The 17,162-nt window shown below is 42.0% G+C and overlaps 1 protein-coding gene across 22 annotated transcripts in view; it reads right to left on the reverse strand.

The window, feature by feature from the left end:
• The window catches only part of KMT2C (lysine methyltransferase 2C), a 332,762-nt gene that overhangs the window by 20,690 nt on the left and 294,910 nt on the right, over positions 1 to 17,162 (reverse strand). For all 22 annotated transcript variants that reach the window (XM_005297183.5, XM_065586755.1, XM_065586756.1 and 19 more), the window contains 3 exons: positions 11,840 to 12,072; positions 6,554 to 8,251; positions 1,134 to 1,346 (listed from right to left, as the gene is read on the reverse strand). In XM_005297183.5, coding sequence (XP_005297240.2) covers positions 1,134 to 1,346; positions 6,554 to 8,251; positions 11,840 to 12,072 — 2,144 coding nt within the window. The remainder of the gene's footprint in view (positions 1 to 1,133; positions 1,347 to 6,553; positions 8,252 to 11,839; positions 12,073 to 17,162) is intronic.

Genomic DNA, 17,162 nt, shown 5'->3' on the forward strand with positions numbered 1-17,162 from the left:
GCTAACTGGACAGAAAAGTTTCCAGTAATATCAGTAGAGTGGTTACCTCTAAAAAGTCAAATAGTCTCTGAAACACACCAGTATTTCCTTATACTTATTAGAATAGGAAATAAGGTTGCAATTTGGCAAAGGATTAATGCACATCCTTAATTTTAAACACATCCTTAAGTCCCATTGACTTCAATCAGAATTAAGTACAAATAATAGGTTAGCTTTAACTTTAAGCATGTACTAAAGTGCTTTGTTTCAGAGTAGCAGCCGTGTTAGTCTGTATCCGCAAAAAGAAGAACAGGAGGACTTGTGGCACCTTAGAGACTAACAAATTTATTAGAGCATAAGCTTTCGTGGACTACAGCCCACTTCTTCGGATGCATCCGAAGAAGTGGGCTGTAGTCCACGAAAGCTTATGCTCTAATAAATTTGTTAGTCTCTAAAGTGCTTTGGTAAACTGGAGCAAAATCTCAGATAACACTGTATGTTAAATATTGACTTTTAAATGCCAACCACTATATACAAGCAGAGGAAAATTGCTTGCATGTTTTGTTAAGCATAGCCTTCCCTGTGCCTCAGTTCCCCATCCTAACCGTCTTTGTAAAGCGCTTTGAGATCTATGGATGAAAACTGCTACAGAAGAGTTTGGTATTATTGATGATGATGATTATTATTACTACAGTAAGAAAGTTCATATATTTAAAGTCAAGGTGGGGGGAGGGTTTTAATATCGGGGTAATGTGACAATCACATCATAAAAGGTTCAAAATCTTAGCTGATCAGAAAATTTCCAAGGGACTGTTGTTCCAGTGGGAAAACACGGATTCATCAAAATCAAAACAATTCTCAGGGCTTGTGGGCTCCTGGTCTGGCAGAATTTCATTTTGAAATTATTGAAAAGAAACCTTTTGATTTTTTTAAACAATTTTTTCCCCCAGATTTTATGGATTATTTTGAAATTTGTGGGTTTTGTTCTAAGTCTGAATGAATTTTTTTTTGAAAATCCTCTATGAAATGGAATTACTATTCTCCACCCAGGTCGACTCCAAACTCAGGATAATTGTAAATTTATTTTTCCCCCCACTCTGAATCCATTCTCTTAAAGCTACTCCTGATGGACTGTACATTCTCTAAACACTCACCTGTTTTAGTTGGATAAATGTATCTGTGTTAGGATAAAGAGCCTGTTTTTCCTCCTCTTCTTTTTTTCTTTTCTTAGACCGAGGGGCTGCCTTCTCTCCAGTCCTCTGAGTTCGTTTATTTCGTTGTTTCTTTATTTCATGTCCTATATCTGTTCTCTGAAGCTGGCTGTTACCACATCCAAATGAACCTTGCATTTGATTCCCCACCGTTGGCTGATGGAAAAAGGAAGTTAAGCAACATGGGATGCATTTGTTCAGATCCATGTTAATTTCACATTATTTTTATAACAAGTTTTGTTGTATATTTCTAATAAATGATGATTAAAGAAAATATCTGACACTTTAAAGTTTAATCCCCAAATTTCCTGTGCACTATACTAAGTGATACAGTACATCGGACAGAAGACAACATCCTGTAGTTTATACTTTGTTCACTTTGCCACCCCAATGACAATTGTAACTGCTGTTTTTGAGTCCACAATACAATACATGAACTATCATTAACTCCACTGATGCCTGCAAATGTCCTTAAAAATTATAGACCAGAAGCGTCTTCTGAATGTTTGCTAAAACTTATACCCTTAATTAGGGGTATTCACTAGGGCAGTGGTAGGCAACCTATGGCACGTGTGCCAAAGGCGGCACGCGAGCTGATTTGCTGTGGCACTCACACTGCCCGGGTCCTGGCCACCTGGGGGGCTCTGCATTTTAATTTAATTTTAAATTAAACTTCTTAAACATTTTTAAAATGGTATTTACTTTACTTTACAACAATAATTTAGTTATATATTATAGACCTATAGAAAGAGACCACCTAAAAATGTTAAAATGTATTACTGGCATGCAAAATCTTAAATCAGAGTGAATAAATGAAGACTCGGCATACCACTTCTGAAAGGTTGCCAACCCCTGCACTAGGGCATAATAAAAGAACTGGCTTCAAGAACAAAGGTTCACTTAATGTAAATATATTCCTGGTTGAGCCAAATGTGGATTTATGGCTAAAACTAACAATTTTGCTTTGTACTGAGAGTACCAAAAAAAAAAAAAAAAAAAGTTCATAATACCTTTAATGCAATTCTTCATATAAAGAGATAACTGTGTAAAACAATTAGCATAGGATTTAATGGTGCAAGTGACAGGGTGAAGTAAAAAGAAAGACTAAAATATTAAATATTTCAATTATTGATCTAATGTGCTGTAATCATACTTTCCATCAGGGAAACCCCAAATCACTCCTTCAGTATATCTTTAAAGATGGATCCCTAACATCTGCTTATACTACCAACCCTTCACCACCCACTTCCATTTATTTTTATCAGATTTCATTCACTCCGAGCCGACTTTATTTTGCTTCCAAGCTGTGTTGAGATTTCATGGAGTCATAACACAATTGGAGGAGAAAACTAGGATGACAACAAAAAAACAGAAATGCTAACAATAAAGTGATAAGCTGTGAGCAGATCCTAATTTCCCTCCCCAACAGTTTTCCTACCTCTACCCTTTTTTAATAATTAAATTATCCAACAGCCGTTAACATGATGAATTACTGTTCCCCCCCCATACTAGTAAAACTATTAGCTCTAGAAATGTTACTTAGAAATAGAATTGCCTCAGCTAGAGTGCAGGCATACCATATGTTCTCTGATGCGTAATTGTAGATTTTCCCAAGTTATACATTTCCCTGCATTCTGATTGAGTCTTGCATGTCTAATTTCCATAACTATGTGAATATCTGTACTCTGATTGACTGACAGTCAATTTTAGCAAGAGTAAAGGGATTTCCATATTAATTGTACAATTATTTGTCAATCATACTATGAATATGCAAATATCTCTTCTCTGATTGGCTATAATAATCCTTCGGCTCTGATTGGTTCTTGTATTCAAATTTTTTAACTTCTTGCCAACTGCAAAGACAGTCGCCTCAGCTTCTGACTATTCTTCAACTAAACCTGAAAAAATATAAAATTTACTTAAAAGTAGAAAAAAAATTACCAAAAGGCAAAGAAAATAGAGCAGGAAAACTGATGAAGGAAACACCTTTTGATTCTTGTCTTTTCCGGTCAGACATGTGTTTACATATATAATTTAAAAAATTTATCTGAAGTACCCAGCCTCTGTCAATTCAGTTTGTAACACAATGTAAACCAATAAATATCAAAGTTACTGTAGAGAGATGAGCTTTGCTCACTAATAATGAGGGCGAGGAAATGGGACTGTATCAATTAACATAGCAGTTATTATTAAAAAGTCGGCAATTGTCAAAGTCCTTTATCCAAGATACAGCAGTTAGTTCCTATGCCAAATATAGTAACTCCTCCCTTAACGTTGTAGTTAAGTTCCTGAAAAATGCAATTTTAAGTGAAACAATGTTAAACGAATCTAATTGTCCCATAAGATTTAATGTAAATGCGGGGGGTTAGGTTCCAAGGAAATGTTTTTGGTGCAGACAAAAGGCATTATACTGTATACTGTACAGTATTGTGGTTGGGAAGTGCACCTGGCTTACCCCACACAGGCACAGCCCGCTGCAGGCAAGGACGCTAGGAAGCACCTTTGCAGCAGAAGCAGCAGCTTCCCCGGAGAACAGGCTCGGATTTTGCCGGGAATGCTCTAGGCCCGCCTCTTCCTGTCCACGCTCCACTCCAGGCCCACCTCTTCCCTCCCCCACTCCACCTCCTCTCTGGAGCACGCCACATCCCTCCCCCCCAAAAGTCCTAAGTGCTGCCAAACAGCTGTTTGGCGGTGCTTAGGACTTTCTGGGATGGAGGGGGAGGAGTAGAGACACAGGGCTTCCCCAATCCAGACCCTCCCTCCCAGAAAGTCTTAAGCACCAAGTGCTGGGAGGGAGAGGAAGGAGCGGAGAAGCCCCACGTCTCCACTCTTCCCTCTCCCTCCCAGAAAATCCTAAGCGCCACTAAACAGCTGTTTGGCGGTGGAGGAAGCACTGGGAGGGAGGGGGAGGAGATGGAGAAGCGGAACTTGTGCAATACTCCCTTGTAAAGTTGCTGCTCTTCTTACAAGCAGGCAGCCAAACAACGTTATAAGGGAGCATTGCACAACTTTAAATGAGCATGTTCCCTAATTGAGCAGGGACGTAACATTGAAACAACGTTAAGTAAGGAGTTACTGTATAAGAAAATACTGCCATATTGCAGGGAGAGTGGCAACTGTCGGTAAAGACATTTGTTAAAGATTTTTTTTTTTTTTTTTAAATAGCCAGCACTGTGAGAGAGAGAAAAGTGAGGAGGGAGAGACGGTGGATGACTAGAGTGGAAAAGGAGGGCCCAAAAGGATTTATATATATTTTAAGGCAATTAACCTTTCATGAGAAATAGGAAAATTATTTTTTCCCTTTACTGAAATTAAAATGTGAATATTACATTTAAAATGTACAATACTAAAAGTTTGAGGTTGCATTCTAGTAATTAGGCAATATCACTATCCTGGGCTAATAACCACTAATGCCAGTATTGTCTTCTCAGTTTACTTGCTATAAACACCTTAGCTGTCAGCCTGGTCATTCATTCAGCAGAAGATGTGCTTATTTAGCTCACAAAAAGGAAAGACCCTAAATAATAAACATTATTATTTACAGAGATGCCAGAGGCCTCAAACTGGATTAGGGTACCATTGGGGTAGGTGCGGTACAAATCTATAGGAAAAGATAGTCCCTGACTTGAAGAGTTTGCAAGTTAAGGCCCAAATCTGCAGGCTCATACACATGAACAAGTCCCTTGTCTGTGCAGAGCCCCACTGAAGCCGCACCCAGGCCTAATTTAAGATAGGAAACAAGTGGGTGTTACTGACAAATGAAAAGTGCATAGGGATACACAATTAGGAGGTTTGGAATAATTTCCCCCCTCTCCTATATTGCCAGATCTTTTGAGTACGAATGTTTAGAAAATGGTCAAAAAGTGGAGGTAGTTGATCTTTGAAACATTGAGTACAGGAGCCATGGTACAAAAGAAATGTACTGATATATAGTTCTGCTGACATGAAAAAACAGAATTTAAACTGAAGCATAAACTCATGGTAAACATTAGAAATGTGCAAGTTTTAAAATAATGATTGTCTATAGAAAAACAAATTAACCTTTGTATTATTTTTAGGGATATTCCTTTGTGAACAGGCTGAACTATTATGTTATATTAAACATTAGTCCTTCTGAAGTGGCTGATTTACTTAGGGGCAGATTGTGGTCTGTCCTGTGCACAAGTGAGTCGGGAGAGGGTGGGGATAAGGTGCCCTTTCTCCTTTGCACCTGTGCTACCTCTGCAGAGTTAAGGACAATAAGGAAGAGTTTCTTAAGAATACTAGAAATAAAAAGAATCCTAACAATGGTACTCGTCCATTACTAGATGGAAATGGTAGACTTATCAGTAATAATACAGAAGAGGCAGAGCGATCAATAAATATTGCTGTTCTGTATTTGGGGACTCAGTGACTCTGAAAACGACTTGGGGGCTGTGGTGGATAACCAGCTGAACAGGAGTTCCCAGTGCAATGCTGTGGCCAAAAGGGCTAATGCCATCCTTGGATGCATAAAATAGGGGAATCTGAAATCGGATTAGAGAGATTATTTTCCTCTCTATTTGGCACTGGTGCAACCACTGCTGGAATACCATTTCCAGTTCCTTTGTTCACAATTCAAGAGGGTTCAGAGAAGAGACACGAGAATGATTAAAGGATTAGAAAACCTGTCTTATAGTGAAAGATTCAAGGAGCTCAATCAATTTAGTTTAACAAAGAGAAGGTCAAGAAGTAACTTGATTACCATCTGTAAGTACCTACATGGGAACAAATAATTAATAATGGGCTCTTCAGTCTAGCAGAGAAAGGTATAACATGATCCAATGGCTGGAAGTTGAAGATAAACAAATTCAGATAGGAAATAAGCGTATATTTTTTACTGGGAGAGTAATTAACCATTGGAACTATTTACCAAGAGTCATGGTGGATTCTCCATCACAGACATTTTTTAAATCAAGGTGGGATATTTTTCCAAAAGATCAGATCTAGGAATTATTTTAGGGAAGTTCTAGGCCTGTGTTATACAGGAGGTCAGACTAGGTGATCACAATTGAGCATTCTGGCTTTGGAATCTATGAGCTGCTAACGTCCCACGCTTGCTCAGCGGGGCAGAGCCTTGATTCCACCTCTTCCCCTGTTGGCACACCTGCGTGCCATACTGCAGAGCATATACTGCAACAGGTTTACATCCAGCACAGTTTACCCATGCTTCAGAGTAGCAGGGAGATTGGGATGGAGATTAGTGATTTGGGGATTCTCCCCTTCCCTGCTATGGGGCTGCTCCAGAGGCATCACAACTTGCTGCCCCTTGCTTGGCACTAAATTGTAATGTCACCATCTAGCCCTTTACATGCTGACATGCATTTCAAAAACAACCACCTTACCATTCCTTCAGCTGGGTTCTGTTTCTCCACTAGTTTGTTGTCCCCAGCACTTTCTTCTTCTGATCGGCAGCTGTTCTCTGATTTCTGATTTACAAGAGAGGATGATTTTTTATTTTTAAGCAAGTGTTTCAGCAGTTCATTCCCTGACTCCCCTTTTGCTGCTGGGGTGCTGGTTGATTGTGCTGGACTCTGTGCTGAAGAGGCAGGGTGCAGCGTGGTCTTGTCGTCTTCTATCGTAATACCACTTTGATTCTCTGTTTTAGGCTCAGCTTGACCAGAACATTGATCAGATTCTGCTTTTTCCAGTTTAATTTCCTGAATGCTGGCAGGCACATCTGACTTGCTCTTTTCAGTTTCAGGATTTACACTAGATTTCTGAGGCAATTTCTTTTGGAGCAAACCACTATTGGAATGCTTACATTCCAGATCTAAGGAAGGCGGGTTCTCCACAGCATTTGTTGTTGATGAGCCTGTTGGCTCCGCTGATTCATCCTGATGATGAGTAAGTTCACTGGGTGTGCTGACTGTTGGGGTAGAGGTAGAATCTGAAACAGCTGGAGTTGGGGGTGCAGTTATATCTGAATGTGGAGTTGATGGGGCTTTTATTGACTCAGCATCATCATCCTTTTTCTTTTTTCGTGTCCTTTTCTTTTTTCCTTTCTCTTCTGGAATTATATCAGAATACAGCTGAATGAGAGACTGACTTGACCCAGGGAAATTTGGTGCGTGGGGCGTGCTGGTGTCTTGGCCACATGAAGGACCACTACCAGCTGCTGGAGGTCCTGCAGGTATACCAGGCACAAATGGAGGCCTTATTTGGTTCTGTGTGAAGCTGGTCCCAGAGATACTCCCATGGGATTGTTTTACAGAATGGAAGTTAGGGGATCCACCAGGAATTGAAGGTGGTTCAGGCCCAAAAGGGGCAGGCCCCAGTGGTCTTCGCTCATTGCTTTGCATAAAATTTACTGCAGGTGGTGAGTTCACAGGGCCTTGTTGCAAAACTTGCCCCATTTGCTGCTGTTGATGCTGTGGAGATTGCTGAAGGGGTCGTGGAGGCGGCATGAAATCACAGGGTAGGTCAGAGTTAAAGAACGGTATCTGAGACAAGGAAGCTCTGTTATTTAATTCTGACCCTATCATGCCATGTTGTTCCATTTCCATCCTCTGCTGCAAAGCCCTCTGTCGGTCCACCTCCTGCATAAGCTGTATTCGTTGCCGTTCCTGCTGCTCTCGTAAACGCTCCTTTCGTTCCCGCTCTTGAAAACTTTCACTAAATGGGTTATTATCATCAAATTCAACCCTTGGTGGTGGTCCTGACTGTGCATTCGCATTGGAACCTGGCACAGGAGTTGGTGTGCCAGGATTCATTGGCAACTGTGTCATTGGAGGCTGCATCCTTGGAGCATTGAGGGGGAGGTGATTTGGAGGAGCAGTTGCAGGTTGCCACCCAGGTAAATTTGGCATTCTGGCTGGGTTGGACTGCCCAGGAATTACAACTGTGTGCTGCTGATGCTGGAGTTGTTGTGCTACCATGGGGAAGTTCTGCTGATTCATTGCTGGTGGTGTTCCTCCTGGAACCATAGGTGGCTGAGCCTGGACTCCTGGCATTATAGAATGTGGTGTTATCCCACACTGCTGCTGCTGCTTGATTCGATATTCCTCAATGAGCTCTGCATGTTCCTTTTGCTGTTTTCGAATCTGAAATTTAGACAAGTCATTACTCATCTCTACAAGGTTCTACTTAATATATAATAGAACTAAAATATACAGGATATACTACATTGAAATTATTTTATTGGAAAATGAGTCTTGTCCAAGATTAGCACTGGAACACATTAAGCTTATTTACATACTCATTTCATGTCCAACATCCATCATCTAACCAAAAAGAGTGCAGTCCTTCCCAATGCCAGTTTCCATACTATTAACTGATTACACAACATACAACCACAAAGAACCAGAATAAGGGACAATATTTCAGAAGCAGCGGTGATCTTTAAACTATAGTTTCATTATGCAGTGCTATTCAAAACTGCAGAGAACTTGCAATATATAGGTAAATAAGAAATAAATTATGCATAAAAATATATATTACTGCCATTTGCCATATAGTGACTTTTGTTTTATTTGTTACTATTGTTTGTATTTATGTGAAAAAAACATTTAAAGTAAAGGCTATTTTAAAAAAAGCTCTAGAGCAACTGAAGTGCATGCTATATAGAGATATACCCTTGGTATTAAATGTACAATGGAAGCTTGATTGCAATGGCAACAGGGACTGGGGTTCGATCCTGGAGCCAGCTAAGCACCCTTCAGCTTTCAGGCCCTCGTTCAGGAAAATATTTAAGCACATACTTAAATTCAAGCACCTTTAAGTTCCACTTAAACATATATGTAAGCGTTGTCCTTAATCAGGGCATCACTGACTTCAAAGGGAGTTGAGGGAGCCCGGCACCTTCCGGCATCAAATGCAATATAGGTTTATAAAATAATAGAAAAATAAAACACCCTTAACTAACAGGCTACAATTATCTATCATTAATATCATGGCTAGCAACTGTAACAGAAGTTTAGAATGAAGTAGCGTATGTGCAATGCATTATTACCGGTATTGTATGAAAAAGTGTTTCCTTTATCTGTGATCTATCGTTAATAAAAAAAAATTAAATTTAATTATATCTGGTTGCTTCATCTTCCCATCACATCTGTCTCTACAGAATTGCACCAAGCCCCTTCTACGAAAATGCTCTTTCGACAAATTGGAAGGAAAAGGCAACAAACATTCTATACTTCACGAACGGAGATCCATTGTAAGAATATTGCAGAATACTGTGCCCAACCCTGCTGGCCAAAGACATAAGGCCTCAGTTCACTGCAGCAATTAAAAATACATGCTTAACTTTAACCCCATTGACTTCTCTTTAACCCCATTGACTTCAATGGGACTTAAAAATGTGATGAAAGTTGCGCGCAAATTTAAGTGCTTTGATGAATCAGGACCTAGGCCAGTTTGTGGGCTGGATCCAGTGACATGATGTAGTTCTATGACTTGCATGATGGCCTCACACACTGCAGAATCCTTCACTTTTTAAAAAAAAAAGTCAGTTTCTAACCCTCCTGGCTGCAGAGATTACTTTTCAAACATGAGCAGAGGTAAACTGATGTCATGATATCTGCCCTAGTCTGCAGCCAGACTGAAACAATGACTAAAAGCTGTGACCTCCTCTCTCCGCATTAATCTCATGGGAATGTCAATGCTAAAGCCCAATGATGACACTTCTGTGACAAAATTAACTATTTCACTGCTAATCATTTCAGCATATAAAAGGGATGAGATTTGGGAGTTGTTGCAGGGAAGGAGATACTGAGGGTAGAACAAATGAAAGACAGAGGGAAGGGAGAGAAACAGAGAGAAAGTGATGAGGAAAAAAGAGAAACAAAAGGCAGAAGTAGCAGTGGTCTAAAGTGGACCATATTTTCTTAGTGAATGAGGGTGACTGCTATACAAATAATAAATAAAGCTTAGTTACTTCAGAAAGAATTCACTGTTCCTTAATCTCTGTGCAAACCTCCCACTGACATCAGTGGAATAGCTGCTGTGGACTGAGGGTACCATCCAGTCTTTAAATTATATCCCGGCCCACAGATCATAATTGAACATGGAATGCACCCCTCTCCTCCAAATGAATTTGATACCTTGGGCTTAAATTCTAAAGAATGAGGAAGAGGCTCCTAAACTGCACTCAGCACAGCTCTAGTACAAGATTTCTTCTGAACCGTGACTATTTTATATAGTGACCATGTAACCTGATAAGCTCTCTCCTAGTATTCACTATGAATTTCTTGTTTTTCACAAAATAAAGAAAGATCATACAAAAATACAAAATTCAACTGTAATAGAAGGCATTTGAACAGGAAAATATAAAATAAATGACACATAACTCGCTATTACAAAGGTAGAATGCTACCAAGTGGATCTGGTGATATGATAAAATCAGAGAGAAAACCCTTAGTCGATGGATTCCTTCAATGGAAAAATAGCCCTGTATTTCAAGTTGTTCCTATTTTTATATAATTGACAGTGCATCTGAATAGATTCTGGCTTTCCTTCACACTGCTGCCACCCAGTCTCTCTCTTCCCAAACTCTTAAAACAGGTTTTTTCCCACTGCTACTGTAGTTTTTTCTCTTGTAGTTCCAGTAATGCTGAGAAACTGAATCTCAGAACTGACATTACTCATGTGAAACATGAGGGGTTTTGTTGTTTGTTTTTTACATGAATTGCACTGTGTTTAATAGTTACAATTAGGGCTGTCAATTAATCACAGTTAACTCAAGCAATTAACTCAAAACAAATTAACTCGATTAAGAAAAATTAATCATGATTAAGTGCAGTTTTAATCACACTGTTAAACAATAATAGAGTACCAATTTAAATGTATTATAAATATTTGAATGTTTTTCTACATTTTCAAATATATTGATTTCAATTATAATACAGAATACAAAGTGTACAGTGCTCACTTTATATTATTTTTTATTGCAAATATTTGCACTGTAAAAAGGTAAACAAAAGAAATAGTATTTTTCAATTCACCTCATACAAGTATTATAGTTTAATTTCTTTACCATGAAAGTGCAACTTACAAATGAATCATTTTTTTTGGTTACATAACTGCACTCAAAAACAAAACAATGTAAAACTGTAGAGCCTTCAGTCCTACTTCTCGTTCAGTCCATCGCTAAGACAAACGCGTCTGTTTACATTTACGGGAGATAATGCTGCCCGCTACTTATTTAGATCACCTGAAAGTGAGAACAGCGTTCGCATGGCTCTCTTGTGGCTGGCATTGCAAAGTGTTTACATGCCAGAGATGCTAAATGTTATGCCCCTTCGTACTTTGACTTGTAGATTTCACTATCTTTTGTTTATCTTTTTTACAGTGCGAATATTTGTAATAAAAAATAATATAAAGTGAGCACTGTACACTGTGCATTCTGCATTGTAATTGAAATGAATATATTTGAAAATGTAGAAAAAATCCAAAAATATTTATAATACATTTAAATTGGTATTTTATTATTAACAGTGTGATTAAAACTGCGATTAATTGAAATTAATATCTTTAATCTTGCAATTAATCACGAATAATTTTTTTAACCATTTGACAGCCCGAGTTACAATGCATAGCTAGCGGATTTAAAGACACAAATAATCTTACAGTGTTATACCTTAATATTAAACAGAAAAGATGCTGTCCTATTGTTTTCCCCCCAAAACTGTTACCTGTTCTAGCTGTTTTTGGACCATACTCTGCTGCTCAGTAACATGCTTAAGCTGTTCTGCATCTTCTTCTGGGAATTCACGGCCGGCTTTTTTGGCAGTGCGTTGTTTTGCTGAGAGCGCTTTTTTTGATTTTCTGTGTGCTCCGATTTGCTCTTCAAGGTATTTCTGTTGCATTTGAAGAAGTTGTTGTGTTTCTTGAAGCCATTCTTCATATTGCTTTCTTTGTGAATCATCTGGGAGGGGAGGGGGGAGCAATACAAGGAAAGTAACCATTAATATTATACGAAGGACTCTTGTTTTAAATGGAGGAGTTATTTATTATGGCTTTCATACTTTCTATGTGCAGCACAAAATTTAAAACAGCATCCATCAAAAATGCACAAAAAGAAACAGAACTTCTAAAAAGGCTTTCAAATCCCAAACAATATCTAAGCCCCACCAAGTCCCCAAAAAACAAACTCTATCCCATCATTCCATTTATCTCCCAATCAGCCCCTGACACAGGGGACGCATAGGAGCACAGGTGAATCTTGTACCATGATTTGATCATGACCGAATTTGGGCTCTAGTGGATTCAGAAGGGAAATTAAAACTCTTACTTTGCTACCAGCCCCCTCCTGTTTAAACTAAACTTAAGAATGTCAAATAATCATAACACATGGGGAGAGGCAGTCTCCCAAACAGATAGGATACAAAGCGTGTAGGGCACACTAGGGTAAAAACATCACCTTACCTCAATTGACATTGACTGGTAGCCAGTCGAAATCACAGACCACAGGAGTAAGAAGAGCAAAGGGATTGAAAAAAATTGACGTGCTCGGTCATTGGAGATGTTTGCCTTAGTGGTATCTGTAGGGCCAGCTGTGGTGCCCCCTTGAGTGCCGTGCTCGTGCGTTGGTATATCAGGTGCTGCCAGCCCTACGCCCTCTCAGCTCCTTCTTGCCAGCAACTCTGACAGAAGGGTAGGAGGGCGGGTAATGGAATGGACATGAGCTACACATCTCGAAGAACAACAGTTACGAAAGGTAAGTAACCATTTTTTCTTCTTAGAGTGCTTGCTCGTGTCAATTCCATTCTAGGTGACTCACAAGCAGTATCAGTGGAAGTGGGCTCAGAGTTCACGGTTTTGCAGCTTGCAGCACTGCTCTGCCAAAGGCAGCGTCGTCTCAAGCTTGCTGGGTAAGCATATAATGAGATGCAAACGTGTGGACAGACGACCAGGTAATGGCCCTACAGATCTCTTGGATTGGTACCTGTGCCAGGAAGGCTGCCGACGATGCTTGTGCCCTAGTCAAGTGTGCAGTCATGATCGCGGGCAGAGGCACCTTTGCCAGCTCATAGCAGTAGCAGATGCTGGCCGTGATCCAGGATGAAATCCACTTAGCAGACACTGGGCGACCTTTCATTCTGTCTGCCGCCGCAACAAACAACTGCATTGACTTATGGAACGGCTTTCTTCTATCTACCTAGAAGGCCAGTGCCCTCCTGACGTCCAGGATGTGTAGCCTGCGTGCCTCATCTGACGCATGAGGCTTTGGAAAGAAGACAGGTAAGTATATATCCTGGGTCAGTATGAAGCCGGGTGTGGTCGCAGCTGGACCTTATCCTTGTAGAAGACTGTATAGAGCGGCTCCGAAGTGAGCCTGATCTTGGACACCCTGCGGGCTGAAGTTATCATGACCAGGAACGAAACCTTCCAGGAGAGAAGCAGGAGAAAGCAGGAAGCCAGAGGTGCAAAGGGAGGTTCCATGAGCCTCAACAGCATGAGATTCAGGTTCCGGGGGGGGATGGGATCCAGGACGTGCAGGTAGAAATGCTACAGACCTTTCAAAAGCCATGCCGTTGTGTCGTGAGTGAAGATCGACCTGCCTTGGAACAGAGGATGGAAAGCTGAGATAGCGGTCAGGTCAACCTTGATTGATGACAGGGACAAATCTTGGAGTCTGAGGTGCAGCAGATAATCCAGGACATTCTGCACGGGGTCTGCTTGGCCCAAATACGCCATTCCGAGGCCCAGCATGTGAACCTTTTCCATTTGGCCACATAAGTCGCTCTGGTGGAGGGTTTTCTGCTACCCAGCAAAACCTACTGAACATGGGCCGAGTTTGCCCATTCGTCCGCGCTTAGCCATGCAGTAGCCAAGCCATCAAGGGCAGTGCCGCCAGGTTTGGGTGCAAAACACTTCCATGGTTCTGGGACAGCAGATCCAGCCAGAGAGGTAGCTGAAGTGCGGAGGTGTGGCCAGGCAGCTCTGCACGCAGCCTCAGCCTGCAGACACCGCTCCCGTAGTTCCCACTGGCTGCGGTTCCTGGCCAATGGGAGCTGCAAAGCCAGCACTCGGGGCGGAGGCAGTGCGCAGAGCTGCCTGGCCACACCTCCGCCTAGGATCTGAGGGAGGGGGATGTCGCGCTTCCAGGGAGCCCCTCAGGTAAGCGCTGCCCAGAGCCCGCCTCACCCTGTCCCGTGCCCCTGTCGCCTCTCACACCCAAACTCTGCTGGAGGAGGGGATGGCGGTGGCCCAAGACTGCCCCAGCAACGGTCAGTGCGCCTGGCATAGGGGCTGCCTGAACTGCCCCTGAGCCAGGCACACCAGCCGCTGCAGAAGTCATGGAGGTCACTGAAACTGTGACCTCCGTGACAAACTCACAGCCTTAACTATAAACAACTATTTCCAAGGCCCTAAGGCTTGAAGTTAGAAGAAATGAAACCGCTAGCCCTTGCTATGCAAGGAAAGGCACTCCAACTAACCACCATGGGCGGTAAGAAGGAACTGAGAGGGCGTAGGGCTGGCCATGCCTGATATACCGACGCCTGAGTGCGGCACTCAAGGGGGGTGCCACAGCTGGCCCTACGGAAACAGCTAAGGCAAAAATCTCTGACGACCGCACACGTGGGCATGTGCACACCTTGAATGGAATTGACATGAGCAATCACTCGAAGAAGAATATAAAGTTATGTCCAGTACATAAGAATGGCGGTACTGGGTCAGACCAAAGGTCCATCTAGCTCAGTATCCTGTCTACTGATAGTGGCCAATGCCAGGTGTCCCAGAGGGAATGAACCTAACAGGTAATGATCAAGTGACCTCTCTCCTGCCATCCACCTCTACCCTCTGACAAACAGAGGCTAGGGACACCATTCCTTACCCATACTGGCTAATAGCCATTAATGGACTTAACCTCCATGAATTTATCCAGTAATGTAACAAATCACCTCATCTCTGACCACAGATAGTGTTTAAAATTGCATTCAGTGAGAAGGGAATCTCTTTATATCATTTTTTTATACAAGACCACTAGGAAATGGAAGAATATAAGAAATCACTGAGAAAAGTTAGACTGCATGAGATATTTGTAACCTCAAGCATCTACAGAATCATTAATTAAAATACAAATTGTTTTTAAGAACTACTGAAGTCACTGCAATAAGATCAACTTAAAATGTGTGTCTGTTATTTATTTATTTATTTTAGGGGAGCTTTTTTATTGGTCTTTTATGTACAATGCACATTTCCCCAGTTCTCAGTCAAGGGCCTCCAGTCCCAAATGGCCTTTTCTTACAGAAATTGCTCTGTTTGGCAGATAACTGGGTGTTACTCTTCTCAGAGCTCCAATGTAGTTTGGTTATCAGGGTCACCACAGAGTAACCCAAGGCTCCTTCACCTGTCTCCTGGGGGCAAAGCACGCTACAGTAGATTCTGCTTACTAACAACGCAGATATTAACATCTGGTTAATAGCAAAATTTTGCCAGGAGCTAATCCCATCCCATTTACTTTAATGTTAATGGGATCTGGATATTGACAATGGCATGCCTCTTATTACGAACATTTTTTTTTGGAACAAAGGCTCCAGACAAAGGCAGGTTTGCAAAGCTGCAGCCAGGGACGGAAGGGCTGGGACATGCCTTCCCTGGCTGCAGCCACACAAACCTGCCTGTGCCCAGTGCTTAGCACAACCCAGAGCTTCCTTCTGGGCCTGCAACCTTGAAAACCTGCCAGTGCACAGGGTCTGCATAGGAAGTAAGGGGCTGCAGAGTGGGAGGAGAGGCTATGGGCAGGGCACTAGCAGGGATGGGGGCTGCAGCCCTGATGCTAGAATTATGTGGTACCTTTCCCTGTGCTCTCTGGGCTGCTCCCTGCTGGGGGCTGCACCTAGAGAAGGAAGAGCTGAGATGTGAGGAGCTTCGACCCCCTGGGGGCAGAGGGAGAGGTACCATGCAGCTCTGTGGGCCCCCAAGGCCTCCGCTCAGAGTAGAAAGTCCTGGCATCTGGGCAGGAACCTCCCTCCCTGCTGCTGCCCTGCCTGCAGGCAGGTTTGTGGGGCTGCAGCCAAGGAAGGAAGCACTGGGGTGTGTCTTCCCTGGCTGTAGCCCTGAAAACTTGCCTTCTGCTTACTGACAAATGCTGTACAATGGCAACTTTTTTGCTGGCAAATGAGAGATTGCTAATAAGCAGAATCTACTGTACTTCTAATAATATTCACATCTGCTTTCAGTCTAGGATCGGGGAGAAGGAGGCCAGGTCAGAGAACAGTACCAGTTTTCTGATATGATAGAACATAAGAAATGCCATACTGGGTCAGACCAAAGGTCCATCCAGCCCAATATCCTGTCTTCCGACAGTGGCCAATGCCAGGTGCCCCAGAGGGAATGAACAGAACAGGTAATCATCAAGTGATCCATCCCCTGTTGCCCATTCCCAGCTTCTGGCAAACAGCAGCTAGGGACACCCTCACTGCCCATCCTGGCTAATAGCCATTGATGGACCTATCCTCCATGAATTTAGTTCTTTTTTGAACCCTGTTATAGTCTTGGCCTTCACAACATCATCTGGCAAGGAGTTCCACAGGTTGCCATCAAATCCAGTTGGTCATGCAGTCCATATGAAGGAAACCTATGACAACATGAAACAACTTTTGAGGTGCATAAACTATGACCAACATCAGTGGCAGCTTTGTGGCGATCTGAAGGTTGTTGCTCTCTTGCTTGGTCTGCAGACTGGATACACAAAGTACTGCTGTTTTCTCTGCAAAGGGGTTAGTCGTGCAAGAGATTCCCTCTACATCAAGAAAGATTGGCCACCCCAACAGTCATTGGAGCCTGGGAGGAAAAGTGTTCAGCATCCACCACTTGCTGAATCAAGGAAGATTTTGTTACCACCCTTACATATCAAGCTGGGTCTGATGAAGAACTTTGTCAAGACCATTGACAAAACACAAGCAGCTTTCAAGTACCTCCGTGGAAAAATTCCAAGGTTAAGTGAAGCTAAGATAAAGGAAGGTGTCTTTGTTGGTCCTCAGATTCGTGAACTTCTTCGAGATGATG

Source organism: Chrysemys picta, chromosome 2 (assembly GCF_011386835.1).
Source record: "Chrysemys picta bellii isolate R12L10 chromosome 2, ASM1138683v2, whole genome shotgun sequence".
Taxonomy (NCBI): domain Eukaryota; kingdom Metazoa; phylum Chordata; order Testudines; family Emydidae; genus Chrysemys; species Chrysemys picta.